General features: G+C 54.4%; 2 protein-coding genes across 3 annotated transcripts in view; both read right to left on the reverse strand.

Moving 5' to 3' along the window:
* Positions 1-4,855: 4,855 nt before the first annotated feature.
* On the reverse strand, positions 4,856-6,604 carry CEBPE (CCAAT/enhancer binding protein (C/EBP), epsilon). The gene is made up of 2 exons (XM_010831275.1): positions 5,942-6,604; positions 4,856-5,374 (listed from the first exon to the last, which is right to left on the reverse strand). Exons 1-2 carry the CDS (start codon positions 6,449-6,451, stop codon positions 5,039-5,041), a joined length of 846 nt encoding a protein of 281 aa, XP_010829577.1. The 5' UTR covers positions 6,452-6,604; the 3' UTR covers positions 4,856-5,038.
* A 6,410-nt stretch (positions 6,605-13,014) lies between these two features.
* SLC7A8 (solute carrier family 7 (amino acid transporter light chain, L system), member 8) overlaps positions 13,015-16,580 on the reverse strand; it is a 53,439-nt gene continuing 49,873 nt past the window's right edge. For both annotated transcript variants that reach the window (XM_010831276.1, XM_010831277.1), the window contains 2 exons: positions 15,625-15,802; positions 13,015-15,147 (listed from right to left, as the gene is read on the reverse strand). In XM_010831276.1, coding sequence (XP_010829578.1) covers positions 14,993-15,147; positions 15,625-15,802 — 333 coding nt within the window. In that variant the 3' untranslated portion in view covers positions 13,015-14,992. The remainder of the gene's footprint in view (positions 15,148-15,624; positions 15,803-16,580) is intronic.

The raw sequence follows: 16,580 nt of genomic DNA on the forward strand, positions 1-16,580 counted from the left end.
AGTCTGTTTCCAACCCCAGCGTCTGCCAGTGAGTGGGAAGGTCCTGCTTGGGGAGCTCCTGCCTCTGCTGGGAGCCCTCAGGTTTGGCCACAGTGATTCCTACTCACCTTTGAGGTGTCTGCTTACATGTTACTTCCTCCAAAAGCCTTTCCTGACCCTCACTTTTAAATCAGATTCTCTTATAAGCATCTGTCACAATCACACTTTATTTCTGTCCCATAGCACTGCCTGCAATTTAGAACCATCTATTTATTGGTGGGGGTATGTTTGTCTGTCCCCTTTGTGAATCTGTAAACCCCACAAGAGCAGGGACTGTCCTTGCTGATCCTATAGCTCCTAAAACAAGCAAAATGCCCAGAGGGTTGTAAGTATTGTTTGAGTAAATGAATGAATGAGAGTGCTGAGAGAGAAGGGAGGTGGGAAGGTAGATGGAGAGTGAGGGGAAAGGATGGTCATGAGGACAGGGTGCAAAAGTGAGGCTGGGGATGAAGGGGAGAAGAGGAGGGAGAGGACAGGCAGAAGGGGTCCTCATACTGGGTGTGGTTAAGGCTTCCAGACCCTGAGTAGGCTTCCCTGGAGCTCTGTCTCTTGGCCCTGCTGCCTGTAAGGTTTGAAGGCAGAGCCAGTGGGCGGGACTAGACTTTATCTTGGGGCGCAGCCCTAACCTCAGATGGTGACAGAGCTGGAGCCAGCAGGGGTTTTGCAAACCGTCCCGATTGCAGCAGGCCAGCAGTCTCACTCGGGACGGCGGGGTGGGGCCTGGGCTTATCTCCCGAGCGCAGTCCTAACCTCAGATGGTGACAAAGCGGGAGCTACAGGCGTTTTGCAAACCGTCCCGATTGCAGCAGGGCTGGATGGTCTGGCCAGGGCGACAGTGCTAGGTGTGGGGAGCAATCGGGTTCTGGACAGTTTGGGGCTTCAGCGTGAAGCTTGGCTTGTGGGGTGTGGGGATCCATGCTATGTACGGCTTGCCTCCACCTAACTCAGATCTGGGTTTCTGAAAGAGAAGGGGAGGTTCCAGCTCTGCATGGGGAGTCTCTCCCTAGTAGGAAGACTTCCTTCTCCCAAGTCCTAGAACTCTTCTGTTGCTCCATGAAGTCAGAATTGATGGCCAGGTGCAGCCATTTTCCTCTGAAAATACCCATCATTTCCCATGAGGTAGCCTCAGGGAGTTTCTGATGTGCCTCCTCGTGAACTTCTCATTGGTGCTTTTCTGGGGCCAAGCCAGGTCTGCTTATGGGGGCAGCTGACAGGCCAGCCTGGAGTCCTGTCCAGGTTGGATCCTTCCCATTGGGGACCAGCCCCAGCTGAGTCCTGAAAGGAAAGATCTGCCCACTGGTGGTGACAGGAAGTGACCGTCCCGGAGGAGAGCACAGGCCCTGGCTACTGTTGCCTCAGCATCTCGCATATGGCCCCCTCCATCCCATGGTCCCCTCACTGGCTTGGGGCAGGGTAGGATAGGGGGTGGAGGTGAAGAGGCCCCTTTCTACCCCCACAACCCCAACCGGGATCTTGCAACACTGGGATGGGGGCCCTGGGGGCCCGGGCATGTGGCAATCCGTGGGGGGTGGGGTGGGGAGGTGTGCACCAAGCAGGGGGAGCAGCTTTCACAAGCAGCTGCCACCGCCACCTCGGACTGACCTTGGCAGGCTCACCTTGGACAACTTCCTCCCTCTTGGTGGTATGTCCAACATCCTCCCTTCTCCCCCTTCCCTGGGGCCGATCTGGGCTGTCAACTTAGGACTCTTACACTGGTCCCAGTTTTGCTCATGAAGGAAAAGTGGGCCAAAGTGTGGATTGTAAAGCCAAGGGAACACAAGTGTGTGCGCTTTGGACCTTGATTTGCTGGTTTTCAAAGTTCCCATGCCCTTGTCCCAGGACCTTGTACCTTCCCCAGGCAAGGGTGAGACTAACCACCCTTCCCGGGGGTGCCTTCTTTCTGCCACCTCTGGATGCAGGCATCTCTGCGGCAGGGTGGTGGGGGAAGAGGGGCTCGGGGTGCAGGGAGCCTGCTGCTTCAGAGAGGATGAAGACTGTCCTGGAGGGAGGGCGGTGCAGTTCTGGCCTACTCTTCTTCCACATTTCCATTCAGTCAGCCTCACCAGCTCTCCTTGCTTCTTCTGGACCAGGACACCTCACAGCCTTGGCCTTTGCTCTCCCCCTGCTCCCCTCCCCCCCAGTTTAGCACATCTGCCTCCTCTAGCACATTTTTAAGGTTTCAACTTCAGTGTTACCTTCTGCTGTGTTACCTGCTGCAGGAGTGGTAAGCTCCAGCAGCAGCAGAGAGCCATAACCCTCCCAGGCTGTGAGGCAGCTGCAGAGTCCTTGTCCTGTCCCCAGGCATTAGGGGCTAAGTACCTGACTTCACTCTCCTGCGACCCACAATCTCCTGCACTGCCTGAACACAACAGGTGGAGGAATTATTCAGCTAAGAGTTGGACTTATCTTGGTCACTACAGTGTCCTCAGAAACTTGCAAGGGCCTGGTATGAGAAAGATGCTCAACAAATACTTCTGGAATAATTTACCAAACCAGTTGAAAAACCTCATTCCGAAAGTGTGACTTCCGGCTACCTGTCTTCTCTCCGGGATACGATCTGTCACAGAGGATTGCAGTGTGCTCACCACTCTGCGTCAGGCAGGGCCCAGGTACGCTTCTCTCACCTGGGGCTGTGGCTCTCCTCCAGACCCCGTGGCAGGCACCCGCCCCGGGGAGCCCCGGGTGCTGGGGGCTGGGAGGAGACATGATTCAGAACTGTGGGAAAGAAATTGGACAGATACTGAAGCAACCCAGGTCCCATCACCCAGAGCCTTGAACATCAGTCCAGGGGCAGTGGTCTTGAGCTGAGAGGAGGAAATCCGGAGGTTGAGTCACTTACCATGCTCTGTACTAACCCCCCTTATGCAACCCATCCCCCTGGGCTGAAAGGAAGGTGTGGGATTCTTCCAGGCATCCACTGAGATGGGTGCCTCCTTCTTCCCAACTCAGGTAGAATAAACCATCTAGTGAGGTTCAGATCTGTCTGTCCAAACCGGACCTGGGGCTGGGGGATCCAGGGCACAGATGTAGGGGAGATGGTGCCTGAGAGGCACGGAGGCAAAGGCAGGAAAGAGACTGAGTCCTGGGTGAGGTAGGCACAGTGCACAGATGTCTGCAATGTGGAGGCTCTGACCCGGGGATGTGGAGGTAGGGGGAGAGAGAGAGGACTAGGAAGATCTATACCCCAGATTCCCTCTCTGAAGGTTATTCCTTGATGTCTAGCACTGCTATCTCAGCAGTGGCCTGTAAGTCATTGGTGACCTAGGAGAGACTGTAACCAGCCTGTATAATCTCTCATGTCTCTGATTCTATCCGACAATCCTTGATTACTGACTGAACGGGACCCTTGTGCCCTGCACTGTTCCATATACCTCCAAGGGGAAGGTGTGAGTGCAAAGTAGAGAGACAGGTGCATGTATGGAGCCAGCAAAGGGCCTGGGTGAGCTTCCGGAGAATGCCTCTTATCCCTCCGGCCCTCAGCTATCTATCAAATGCGGCTCACACTATCTTCTTGTCTGAGGGCAAAGCCTACCAGATGATCTCTTGAGGTTGCTTCCAGCCCCTTTGAGATCTGTGATTTTATGGAGCTAATTTTGGCTCTGCCCCTAACCTATCTCATGACTCTATGAGTGAGTCCCTTCCCTCTCTGAAGCCTCGGTTTCCTCACCTGCAGAATGAGAAGTTTAGATGAGATCTCTGAGGTCCTTTCAGTTGTAGCAAAAGGAAACAATAACAAGTATTCGTGCTCACCGTGTGCTAGGCACTGTCTATGAACATACAGCATTACTACTCCTCCCATTTTGCAGATGTGGAAACTGAGGTACAGAGAGAAGTAACTGGCATGAGGTCACACAACTAGCACGTAGCAGATGGAAATTCAAACTGAGGCTGTCAAGCACTGTCGGAGTATGCCTCTCAGGCTAGAGTTCTGTGAAAAAACTGCTTTCCACATGGGGTTCATTGCACAGGGCCGGGTGTCATCCTCCTCCTCATTATCAGTTTTCTTGTATACAAACAGGTCTGGAGGCCTTTCCCAGCTGATTCGTCCCCCAAGCACTCAGATTCTTTAAGGAACCTATGCCCTGAGGAATGGAGGACAAAGGTGGGCACGGGTGGATTGGAAGCATGGGGGTCTGTCAGTCTGGTAGACTGAAGTTTGGGAACTGGGGAGAAGGGATTGAGTTTCAGATCAATTGCTGCTGTGCTGATGTACTTAGTCATGTCCGACTCTTTGCGACCCCATGGACTGTAGCCTGCCAGGTTCCTCTGTCCATGGAATTTTCCAGGCAAGAATACTGGAGTGGGTTGCCATTTCCTTCTCCTCAGATCAATTGCTGAGTGACCATAAATACATCAGAGCCATCTGGAATTTTCCCTTGGTCTCCTGGGGCAGGAAGTCCCAGAGCTACACCTCAAGGTGAGAGAGAACGGGGCTAGGGTCGGCAGGCCTGGGCAGGAGGACCTGGAGATACAGAGATCTCCCTGCAAAGCACAGAGCTCTGCTAAGGGAATGTCCAGAGGCCACTCCAGGTCCTCTAGGGTGGGAGTAGAGTGGGCCGGGTCCAGGGAGAGAAGAGCAGCGGGAGAGATACCAGGCCTGGCTGTGTGGTATGCTGGGGGACAGCTATGGGCAGCTTGTCTGCTGAATTTCCCAAGTGTGTATTTGGGCCTGGAATCAAGAGGTATACAGACCTAGCCTCCTGCATTCCCTGCCCGCAGAGCCTCCATCACACACACACCCACACACCCACACACCCACACACCCACACACCCACACCGGCCCAGGCCCAGTGCACAGCCCCAGCACCGAGTCATATGCAGTTTTATTCAGCCACAGAATCATCATGCCGGGCCTGCCCTCCTCCTTGCCACCTGCTGCCACTTGTCCATGGTCTCTCTCTGGCTGGGCCTGTGAGGGGCTCTGGGGCCCCAGCGAGGGCGGGTGTCCGAAGGGTCAGGCTGAGCTCGGGAGCTGGGGCCCACAGTCTGCCAGGTGGGCTCAGCTGCAGCCCCCCACGCCCTTGATGAGGTTGGCGGCCTCAGGGATCTGGCGGAAGAGGTTGCGCAGCGTGTCCAGCTCCTGGGTCAGCTGTTCCACGCGGTTGCGCAGGCGCTCGTTCTCAGTCATGTACTCCAGCACCTTCTGCTGTGTCTCCAGGATGCGCCGCTTGGCCTTGTCCCGGCTCTTGCGCACCGCGATGTTGTTCCGCTCCCGCCGCAGCCGGTATTCCAGGCTGTCTTTGTTCACCGCCTTCTTGCCCTTGTGTGAGGGGCCCGCTGGGGAGGGCGCCTTGAGGAGCGGGCTGCAGGGGGGCGCGGCAGCGGCCAAAGGGGCCTGGAGGGGGAGGCACGGAGGGAAAGGAGTGAGGGTGTGGGGCAGGGATCCCACCAGCCAGAACACACGAGGGGCGTCGGAGGAATGTGGGATTCAGGGCTAGCTCCTGGCCCCGTCAGAACGACCACCGCCCTGCCAGCCGCACAGGATCCGCTGCTTGGACCCATACTGCCTTTCATGTCCCCCACACGCTCTGAGGCCATTTTCCTTCCATCTGTCTTGAGTTTCCAGTTCTACCCTCAGCAGGCATTTCCTCTTCTAGAAGCAGGAGGCAGCACAGAAAGGAGAGGAGGGGGCTGGTGGGCAGCAGAGAAGCTGGAGGGGGATGCCCTTAGATCAGGGCAGGCCAGCTGGTCACAGAGACTGCAGGACACATGGATTCCAGCCACACAGTGGGGCTTCAGGTGGGAGTGAATTCACAGAGAGGCCAAGCAGGGTCATGGCTGGGTGGCGAGCACAGAGGGCTTGGGTGGGTAGATTTCACACAGCAACACCACACACAGACCCCGTCCACACGGCCTCCCTCCAGCCCCTGGGTGGCACGGAGGAGAACTGAGCTGTTCTTACCTTGAGGACGCGCAGTGGCTGGCTGGGTGACGCCAGGCCTGGGGGCAGGTGCATGGCTGTCTGCCCACAGTGTGCCACTTGGTACTGCAGAGGGTTGTAGCTGCTGCGGCTGGCCCCTCGGCTGCCCTCAGGCCCCCTAGGCTCCTCCTTCACAGCCACAGCCCTGGGGTCGTAGCTCCCTGGGCTGCTGTAGATGCCAGGCCCCAAGGCCTTCCTGTCGGGGCCGAAGGTATGTGGGGGATAGGTGAAGGGCCGGGGGTCAGCCGGCAGGTAGTGGGGGAAGGCAGGGGTCCCGGGCCCCTTAAGGCCTCGGGCCTCAGGGGCCGGCTTCACGGCAAAGAGGTCGGAGAGGAGCTGTTCTTCCCCAGACTCGATGTAGGCAGACAGGTCGATGGAGGCCTCATGCTCACACATGTCCCCCAGCTCCCCAGGCCCCGCGCGGGCCCCTGAGAACTCCAGTGGCTGCTGGCCAGCGCGGGGCTCGCACTCGTAGTAGGTCCCGTGGGACATGGCCGGCCCGCCCCCACGGCTCCCCGCCCCTGGCCGCCCCGCTCTTGGGGCACCCTCCGGGATGCTCGGCTGTCTGCCCCCTGCCCTAGATCTGCCCTCTCCGATCTCCGCCGTCACCCACTCCTGTGTGGTCTCTCTCCTCCCTCCTCTGCTGTTTCCTTTTCCTTCCTCTGTAGTCAATGCCTCTTTTCTCTTCCCTTTTTTCCCCTCTCTCCCTGGGGTGACTCAGGGAGGGGCAGGGCGCACCCCAGAGGGAGGGATGTAAGCCTTAGAGAATCGGGGCCCCTGGCCTATTTAGCAGATGGGGGCTACTCTGGTCAGGCCCCAAGCCAGGGTTCTAAGATGCCCCGGAGCCGATGCTTCTGGGAATGTCTCCTTCTCCCCGTCGAGTCCAGGGGGTTCCAGAATCCTCGTTGAGGGCAACAGCTCACTCTGAGTGTCCTCCTCCCTCTGACTTCCAAATGTCCTGTGCAGAATGAGTGCCCAGTCAGAAGGAAGAGAGGAACCCTCTTCCAGTGCCGACCCCCAGCCTGATCCGAGCTCCTCCCTGGACACACCTCCTTCTCAGTACCCTCCGCAGCAACAGTGCTGGGCTCCACCTACCCCCAGAGCCACCCTGTTCCTTTTGTAGACCCACCTCTCCAAACCACTCTCCTGGGTGCAGGCCAGGGATGTTGTTTGAGGGGTTTAGGAAGTAGTGATGGGCTTCCCAGATGGCTCAGTGGTAAAGAATCTGCCTGCAGTGCTAGAGATGCAGGAGATGCAGGTTCGATCCCTGGATTGGGAAGAACCCTTGGAGGAGGAAATGGCAACCCACACCAGTATTCTTGTCTGGAGAATCCCATGGACAGAGGAGCCTGGTGGGCTATAATCCATAGGGTCACAGAGAATCGGATACGACCGAAGCGACTGAGCACACACACACACACACACAGGAAGTAGTGATAAGTCTGGGACCAAGCCATACACTAGGATCTGTCTTCTGGAGCAGAGCAGGCTCTTTAGCTAAGTTTTGCACGGGGTCTGTGCAATAGCCCAAGCCTTCACATGTTTCCAGCCCAGGCTACCTCTAGCAACCTGGCACTGTCCCTGACTGCCCTGTCTTGGCAGGGCTGGTCAGGGCTTGGGCTCCACGCCCCAGACCCTGGCGGCCTCAGCAACAGCTGCACTCCTCTGATGTTTCCAGCGCCTGGCCTGTGCTGCCAGAGCCTCAGGCTGGCGCTCTGCCCTGTACAGGTCCTGAGGGCTCTGCCCGTTTCCTGTGGCCGGGCCGCAGGGCTCAGGAGCTCGCTGCAGCTTGGTTTGCTCTTTTTCCTTCTGCATGGCCGTTCTCTGACCTCGATGCGTGTCTCTTGAGTCCACTTCCTCTTGTGAGGCTTGACAAAAGCCTTCTCTTTTGTCATCACCTCTTCCTGGGGCTCTGTTTCAGGGTCTCAGGGAGAAGCCCACGGCTCGCTGTCTGCACTTTTGGTCTCAGACCGGGCCCCTCTCCCTTCCCTTTTCTCTGGGAACTCCCTCCTCCCTCCTGTCAGAGACACTGGCTTTTACCTGTCACATTTCATCTGCAAAAGGGACTATGTTGTTGTTTAGTTGCTAAGTTGTGTCTGACTCTTGCCATCCCATGGACTGTAGCCCACCAGGTTACTCTCCCCATGGGATTTCCCAGGCAAGAATCCTGGAGTGGGTTGCCATTCCCTTCTCCAGGGGATCTTCCTGACCAAGGGGTTGAACCTGAGTATTGGCAGTTCAATCGGGCAGGAAGATTCTTTACCACTGATCCACCTAGGTTCAGTGAAAAGGAAAGGACACGTAGAAATGTGTCACTGATTCTTTCGTCACCAGCAAGTGCTGTGAGTGCCCTGTGAAGGCCAAAGGTTTTGTAAATTGGGCACAAGGGCCAGACCTCAGTGGTGTAAATATAGAGGAGCTGTGTACCATATTGCTGTTCAGGCATTCAGGTGTGTCTGATTCTTTGTGACCCCATGGACTGCAGCACACCAGGCTCCCCTGTCCTTCACTACCTCCTGGAGTTTGCTCAAATTCATGTCCAGTGAGTCTGTGATGCTATCTAACCATCTCATCCTCTGCCACCCCCTTCTCCTTTTGCCTTCAATCTTTCCCAGAATTAGGCTCTTTTCAAATGAGTCAGCTCTTCATGTCAGGTGGCCAAAGTATTGGAGCTTCAGCATCAGTCCTTCCAATGAATATTCAGGGTTGATTTCTTTTAGAATTGACTGGTTTGATCTCCTTGCAGTTCAAGGAGCTCTCAAGAGTCTTCTCCAGCACCACAATTTGAAAGCATCAATCAATTCTTTGGCTCTCAGCCTTCTTTATGTTCCAACTCTCGCATCTGAACATGACTACTGAAAAAAATCATAGCTTTGATTATACAGATCTTTGTCAGCAAAGTGATATCTCTGCTTTCTAATATGCTGTTTAGGTTTGTCATAGCTTTCCTTCCAAGGAACATCTTTTAATTTCATGGCTGCAGTCACTGTCCCCAGTGATTTTGGAGCCCAGGAAAATAAAATCTGTCACTGTTTCCACTTTTTCCCCTTCTATTTGCCATGAAGTGATGGGACCAGATGCCATAATCTGTTTTTTTAATGTTAAGTTTTAAGCCATCTTTTTCACTCTCTTTCACCCTTATCAACTATGTACCACATTGAACGCTAAAATAAGATGTGCAGATGTAGGGCTCCCTGCAAGTCAGGCAATTACCCCTCTAGTTAGAGTGCCCCCCATTTCTGTGCATAGCTTGAGGCACTTTCTCCAAAAGCTCTGACCTAGCATGAGGAATCTGCTAGTGTCCAGGAGACAGATCTCCAGTCCCTGATGGGGAGATTTCTACTTTCTCTTCATTTCAGAGGACCCTGTGGCAAACACTACCAGCCGGGAACTGCTTCAGTTTTGCAGCAGTGCCTCAGTTAACCACCAGGTGGTAATATTGATCCAAAATTCAGGACTTGAGTGGTTTCTGTGCTCATGAATCAGGTGAACAGTAGAGGGCAGGCTCCCACAGCCCTGGCAAGGGCAAGACGCCCAGAATGAGGAAGAGGAAAAATGGCCGAGATGGGGGTTTGCAGGGCAGTTGCAGGGAGAGTAGGCAGGCAGAGAGGACTAGGGCCAGGCCCTTGTCTCAGTGAGGAGGAATTCTACCCCTCCACCCCCACGATGAAATAGTCATGATGGTTAGGGCGTTGCATTTTCTGGTGGTATGCTTTTTCAATCCTTGAAACATACTTTTCCTTGCAGACCATTTCCATGCAGACCTGTGAATTAAATAGGCAAGTAAGCAAGACAGATGGTATTTTTATCTCTGCTTTATAAAGGAGGAAAAGGAGGCTGAGAGGCTGAGCTGCCCAAGGTCATGCAAGGATGAAGCTTTAACCTGGGTAGGGAGGAGGGAAAGGCAATGGTATAGTTCTAGAACCTGACCCCCCACCCCCACCCCGCTGCCCTGCCGGGGAAGAAGGGATAGGGGAAGGCCACGCTCAGTGATTCAGAGAGAGCTTCTTTGCCCTCAGCCCGGCACCCTGGGGGAGAGGGAGACTGCGTCTGGCGGGCGAGCCGCCCTGGAGGAAGCAGGGAGGTGTGCAAATAGGCCGGCAGGAAATGAGAAAGCTCGGGAGCTCAACCTGGGGGGTAGATAAGCAGTCTCGGCCCTTCACCTCCCGGGCTGACGTCGCCGTGTTTCCCAGTAACCGGGGCGCTCTGGACGTCTCGCGTCTGGGAGGGGGAGGCGCTGGACGGGAAGCGGGTGGGGAGGGCAGTGCCAGCCAAGGGCAGGGGGGTTTCTTGGGTTCGGCGGAGTTGAGCAGGAACGGATAGAAGCCCTTCGTGGCCACCTGGAATCCTTTTCTCCCTGCGGCTGCAGTTGCTACCTGGGTGCCCCAACTGAAACAATGCATCTGTAGTATCTTAATGACTTTGTATCAGGCCTCAGTTCAAACACCACTTCCCTCACCAATTCTCAAAGCTCCTTCGGTCACCTACCGCTAGGTGACCTTGGGCGAGTTACTTAATCGAACTTGTAAAATAGCAGTAGTAATGCCTACTTTGTCGGCTGTTTAAACTTTGAATAAGATAATGTATAGAAAGCAACTGGGCTGAGCCGGTCAGTCTCCTTCCTGCCCTCCTATGACTACACTCTGTGGGGGTTTATCTGTGTCTCCTTGTGTGTTAACTGGCTTCAGTTAATTGTGTGAGCCCAGGGACTGTAACCCGCCAGGTTCCTCTGTCCGTGGAATTCTTCAGGCAAGAATACTGCAGTGGGGTGCCATGCTCTTCTCCGGAGACATGCTTCTGTAGCCTTGTCTGAAGCTTCAGTTGGACAAGATTTTTTTTCCTTCTAATTTTATTTATTTAAATTTAGACTTTTTAACTTTCCATTGGGGTATAGCCTGTTACAGATATTGTGATAGTTTCAGTTGAACAGTGAAGGAATTCAGCCATACATACATGGACAAGCATTTCTGACCTTGTAGGTCCCAGGCACTGCACAAACTTCAGGGAACTGGCCAGTCCAGTCCTGCCTGCAGAAGCTCAGAGCCCAGAGGTATGGGCAGTAATGCTGTGATGTGCACCACAGGTACCATATGCATTCTTGTCTTTTCCCCGCAAAGACTATTTGCTCCTTAAAGTAAGGTCAGACACCTCTTCAGCTAAGGTAACCACGCTACCTGAATTAAAATTAAGGAGAGGTGGGTTGACATATATGACTGTTCTTATGGAGACAATGAAACAAAATATTTGAAGTCTGTGCTGACTTGGAAAATTCAAGGGTAAGTTTGCTATTCCCACAGCGCATAGCAAAATCTTGGATATTGTGGTTAGAGAAATATTTATTGACCACATTAATAAATGAATACATAAATAGCTGTGATTTCAGTGCTCACCAAAGGCTCCCAAGTTCCCTAAGGTCAGAGGATCTGAAATTCCCCACATTAAAGTGACTGACACAGTTAAGACAGCATAAAGGCCCAGGTTAAAAATAAATGCATGTTGCCTAGGAGGAGACCCACATTTGCCCTTTTGAGCAGGTTGAAAGATCAGCAAGTGTCACCTTACAAAAGAGAGGGGGCTCCCAGGGACAGGTGTCTCTAGGGACTGAGAGGGTTGGACTTGCTGGAATGGGGTGACACAAGGAAGCCTTGGGCAGCCTGGGAAAAGAACAAGCGTGTGTTGGGGAACTGGGGGCTCCCCAAGGGTGGATATGAGGCTTGGAGAAGGGCCTCTTGCACAAGACTGGCCTTTGCCCAGCTTGCCCTCACTCTTTTGGGACAGCCGTGGGCTAGGAGATTCGGGAACCCTTTGAGATTAGGTTCAATCTTCTTTTTTCATCCCTCTGAAAGTGCTAAATAAGCGAAGTGACGTGCCCAAAGACACACAGCTGTTTGGTGGCTGAGCTGGGCCTCGGAGCCAAGTGTCTGTGCCGCTGTGAGTGGCAAGCCTCCAGCCTCAGTCTAGAATGCCAGCCACAAAACAGTTATGCTGGGGCCAGGCCGGGACTGGGAGTGGAGGCATCTTGCCTGCCAGTGTCCTCACAGTGTCCCAGATGGTGAACAGTGATGTCCTAACACCCCTCCACTCCGCCCCCGCCGCCTCCGCGTGTCTGTCAGCAGAGCCAGCTCTGGAATGATGCAGTCTCAGGACAGGCTGCGGGAGGGCTGCCCGCAGAGGAGGGACCAGATCTAATCCTGTCAGCTTCCTCCAGAGATTAACCCGGAGCACCAGGAGGTACTTGTCCTTACCTCGACTGCTTCCTCCTCTTTCCTGGTCCCTCAGTCCTCCTCTTCTTCTACTTGGGTGGCTGAGTGGACCCCACCTCACCTCCCAGTCCCTCACATCAGACCTCTGGCATCCAGCTGGGTGCTTTCCTAAGCCCCTTCCACTGGGGGATGTTTCTCCACAGGCTCAGCCTGTTCCTTTCTGATGCCTTTGGCTGACGGGGCCTTGGGGGACCACCCCCGCCTCCACCTCCCTCCATTCAGCTTGGCGCTGTCTGTCCCTCGCCCAGGTTTCCACCTTGGGTAAAGATGAGGTTCTTCTTCCCAGATAGTTTGCTAGCTCTCAGCACAATACAGGCTTCCCGGGTGGCGCTAGTGGTAAAGAACCTGCCTGCCAGTGCAGGAGATGTAACAGACGTGGTTTCCATCTCTGGGTCAGGAAGATCCCCTGGAGGAAGGCATGGCAACCCACTCCAGTAGTCTTGCCTGGAGGATCCCATGGACAGAGGAGCCTCGAAGGCTATAGTTCATGGGGTTGCAAAGAGTCAGACAATTGAAGTGACCTGGCACACATGAACAGCACAATACATCAGTATGAACAATAATACTCAGACTTCATGGAAGTAAGGAGTTTTTGTTTCAAAATGAGAGGGAGCTGTTTGAATGTGCCAGCACTGTGCCCCAGGACACCTCAAAGCTATGGAATGCAAGGGCCTTTAGGAATGCCATCCTGGGAGGAACCTGGTAAACAAAGACCTCCCTCCTGACAGAGACAGGAAGTGCCTGGCCACTCTGTCTTGGAAGGTCATTGAATTAACAACACCACCAACTTCATTTCCATTTAAAATTTTATTACATCAACAAAAAAGAAAACAAAAAAACCTCACAAAACAAAATTCTAAAACCTAAACAAACTCAAAGACAGAAGACTATTATCCAGGTATAACCAAAACCCTCCCTGAAGGGGAGAAAAAACCCAAAAAACTTAAAAATCCCAAAGAAATAGAAATACCAGCTTCAAAAATATTTATCCAAAAAGTAAGGCATCCACTTTACAAAAACAACAACAACAACAATAATTGGAGGAGGTTGGAGGAATGACAAGAGGGAACAAGAGGATGGTCCCCTGACCCTCCAGGGGCCAGCCACAGTCCACCTGGAGTCCACTCAGAAGGGACCACAACTTGGAGCAAACCCGCATTTCACTGATGCAGGCTCAGGCAGGCCGGGTGAGAAGCCAGAGGCCAAGTAGGCCAGAAGGGCTACCCAGGTATTCCAGTTGCAGCAAACAGTATGAGGAGTTGGGGGGAGGGGGACTTCTGCCTGGGATAAAAGAATCCCAGTCCTTAGCACAACAGATGAGGTGGGGAGGCTCCAAGGGCCCTGGCTGGGCAAACAACAAACAATACCTTCTCTGGAGCACAGGGAATGGCAGCCCTGCCTACAGGACAGGATAGCTCCAAGTCCGCAAACCACAGAGAAAGGGCTTTTATGAGCCCTCCACAGTGACCTTTTGCCATGGCCCTCTCATCCTGACCTGGAGGCTGTCCAGACAGGATCTTGATGGGAGCAGGAGGAGGGACGGATGATCTGAGGTAGGGGAGGAATTGGCCTTCAGAATACACTTTCTCCCCAGTTTTCTACATGATGGGCTAGGCACCTCTGGGGAGATGGGAAAAGCCCTCCCGCTGGAAAGGCTTGTCATACCAGGTCTGACTGGAGGGCTAGAAGCAGGGGGTATTTTTAGGTTCCAGTTCTTGGATGGGAGGTGACTTAAGGCTAATTTGGCTCAACTTTCAGGCATGAAGGGCTTGGGGAGCCTTCACACCATCGGTCCTGAAGCTAAGGTCCAGAGAAGAGGAAAAGGGCAGGATGGGGGTGCTGGCATTGCTGGCTGCCTGGGGCTGTGTGGGGGCATTGCCGCAGGGGGTCACAGGGTGGTGGGTTCCTTCCCATGGAAGTGGGAAGGAAGAGGAGTGGAGCTGCTTTGTGATTAGGAGAGAAATGTCCACTACATTGATAATAAGCAAGTTTCTGGCTTCAGGAAGCTTTGGCACCGAGTTCGGGGGAGGATACAGGGGCAGAGGCAGGGCTGAGTTTCTGCAATCTGAGCCTTTCCCAATCTGTTCCACAGGCCTGGCTGGGGGAGGGGGAGAAGGCAGTTCTCCAGCCCATTGGTCCTCAGCTCAGTGGGGACGTGCTGTCCCAAGGAGCCTCACTTTGCACAGGGGGCCAGGCCAGGGTGGTGGCCAGGAGCCATGGGACAGAGGGAAGCATCACCTCTGATTTCTTGGGTCCCTGGTAAAGGGAGGGGGCCTTGGGTCTCTCCAGCTGACCTTTCATGGTGACAGATTTGGTTGAGTCTGTCCGTCCCAGGTGACTCACAGTTGCTGCCACTTCTCTTGGAGCTGAGGCCTCCCTTGAGCTCAGGAATGGGGAGGGAAGGCAGTACTGAACTCAGGTTCCTGAGGAAGCGACTGAGGGTGTGGACCCCGGAGAGAGGGCTGTGGAGGGCACCCCTGGCAGCTCCTCTAACAGCTGGAACTTGGGCAGCTCAGGGGAGGGGGGCAGTCCAGGGAGGGAGAGGTGGCTTTAGACACAGGCCTTGGGGTGGGAGGAGGCTAGATCTTTGGGCACAAATGTCAGTATCTTGTTTATAGTTTCTCACACCCATACCCAGGTCTTGTGCCTGCTTGACAGAGGCAGAGGTGTGTGTGACTTTGTGAGCGAGTGTGTGTGTGTGTTTGGGGGACCTGGGCAGAGGGCAGAAAGGGAGAGGAGGGAGGAGGCAGCTGAGAGGGGAGGGTGGTCCTCAGGGCCCCACCGCATCCTTGTCCTTGGAGGCAGGGGGCTGGCAGATGGGCTGCTGCTGCTCCATGTCCTGGTTCCTATCTTCCATCTTCAGGTCCTCGGCCCCCTTGGGGTACACAACTACACATATCTTCTGACTCACCAGGGTCAGCAACTCTGTAGGAGGAGGCCACACAGAAGCCAAGTCAGTACTGAGCATCCCACCAAGCCAACCAACCAGGCCAAGGCCCTTCCCACTCTCCTGCCTCAGCATCTGGCCTCAGCTAGGCTCCTCTAGAAGACTCTCTCTCTAGGAGATGGCTGCCTTGACTGCCTCCTCCATTTCTGGGACACCTGTTTGCTGGCTGCTCCTCCTCATCAAGGCCCCAGGCCCACTGACCGCCAATTCTGGGGTCTCCACCCAGCCCATGGCAGCTTCTCCAGGATGGCCACTCCGGCAGGCCTAAGGTCTGCATGGAAATGCCCAGAGTTCTCTCCTCAGAGGTCTTTGAGCAGAGACCTTTCCTGTGGCAACCCTTTCTCCAGTGCTCTGTAGACAGCCTCCTGATCCTGGTGGGGCTCTCTAGCCAGACCAGTGACCACTCTACTCCAGACCAGGGGCCCTCTGGCTGCCCATAATGTTCAGCAACTCACCAATGAACTTATTGAAACACCTGGGCTTGTGCTGCCAGTAAATACCCAGGAAGTAGACTGGCACCCCTGTCACCATGATGGCCAGGCCGATGCCGCACACCACGGGCTCTGACCACAGGCTGAAGACCAGCAGGAAAGCCCAGAACAGCAAGTAGATGATGGGGAACAGCAGGTTGACCTGTGGATCAGAGTCGCTGTCACCTGTGTGGCCCCTGTGGCCCCCAAGATCAGAACATCTTCCCTCTTCTTCCCAAAGGGAAGCATTTGCAGGGCAAAGCTGGGCTTCACTCAGCTCTGTGGCTCCCCGACCCCGAGTCTTGACAGGGCAAGTGCTATGTCGAGGGATGTTGGTGAACATGGGCAGTGGGACAGTAAGAGCAGTGTGGGGGCCTAGGGAGGGGACAATCCTCATTGTCGTCCCAGGAGGGATCAAACAAGGCTTCATCATGCAGCTGCATGCCTGCGGCAGTCACAGAAGCCCGTGGGGGTTGACGAGCTTGCTGGTATATTGCTATACGTCTGCTGAGGGCCAAAGGTGAAGGAGAGCAGAAGAAATGAATGGGGTCAAGAAGGAAACTTCCTGTCAACCAGACCCCTACTCTCTCCCAGCTGGCAGGGTAAGGAAAGTGTCCCTCCTCTCACCAGAGTCAGCTCCAATTTCTTTTAAGCCATTTGAGAGGATAAACCTAAGACCCAAGAAATCAGGAAAGCTAGTGTGGTATGAGGCAGCCCAGGGCCTTGTTTACTTCAAGAAGGAGCAGACTCTACAGGCCCAACATCCTCTTGTTGACCACAGGTGGGAAGTCCCCCATAGTCTTCCTCAAGGTTCTAGACTCACTGCCTTTCTCCTCTTGTCCTCTCCTCTCGGAGGGTAAGAAAGTGGTAGGGAGATGGCGTTATTCTGCTTCCTCTTCCCTCTAGCACACTTTCTAAGCGTGGCAGGAGAGTGGCAATGG

Source organism: Bison bison, unplaced genomic scaffold (genome assembly GCF_000754665.1).
Source record: "Bison bison bison isolate TAMUID 2011002044 unplaced genomic scaffold, Bison_UMD1.0 scf7180017864526, whole genome shotgun sequence".
NCBI lineage: Eukaryota > Metazoa > Chordata > Mammalia > Artiodactyla > Bovidae > Bison > Bison bison.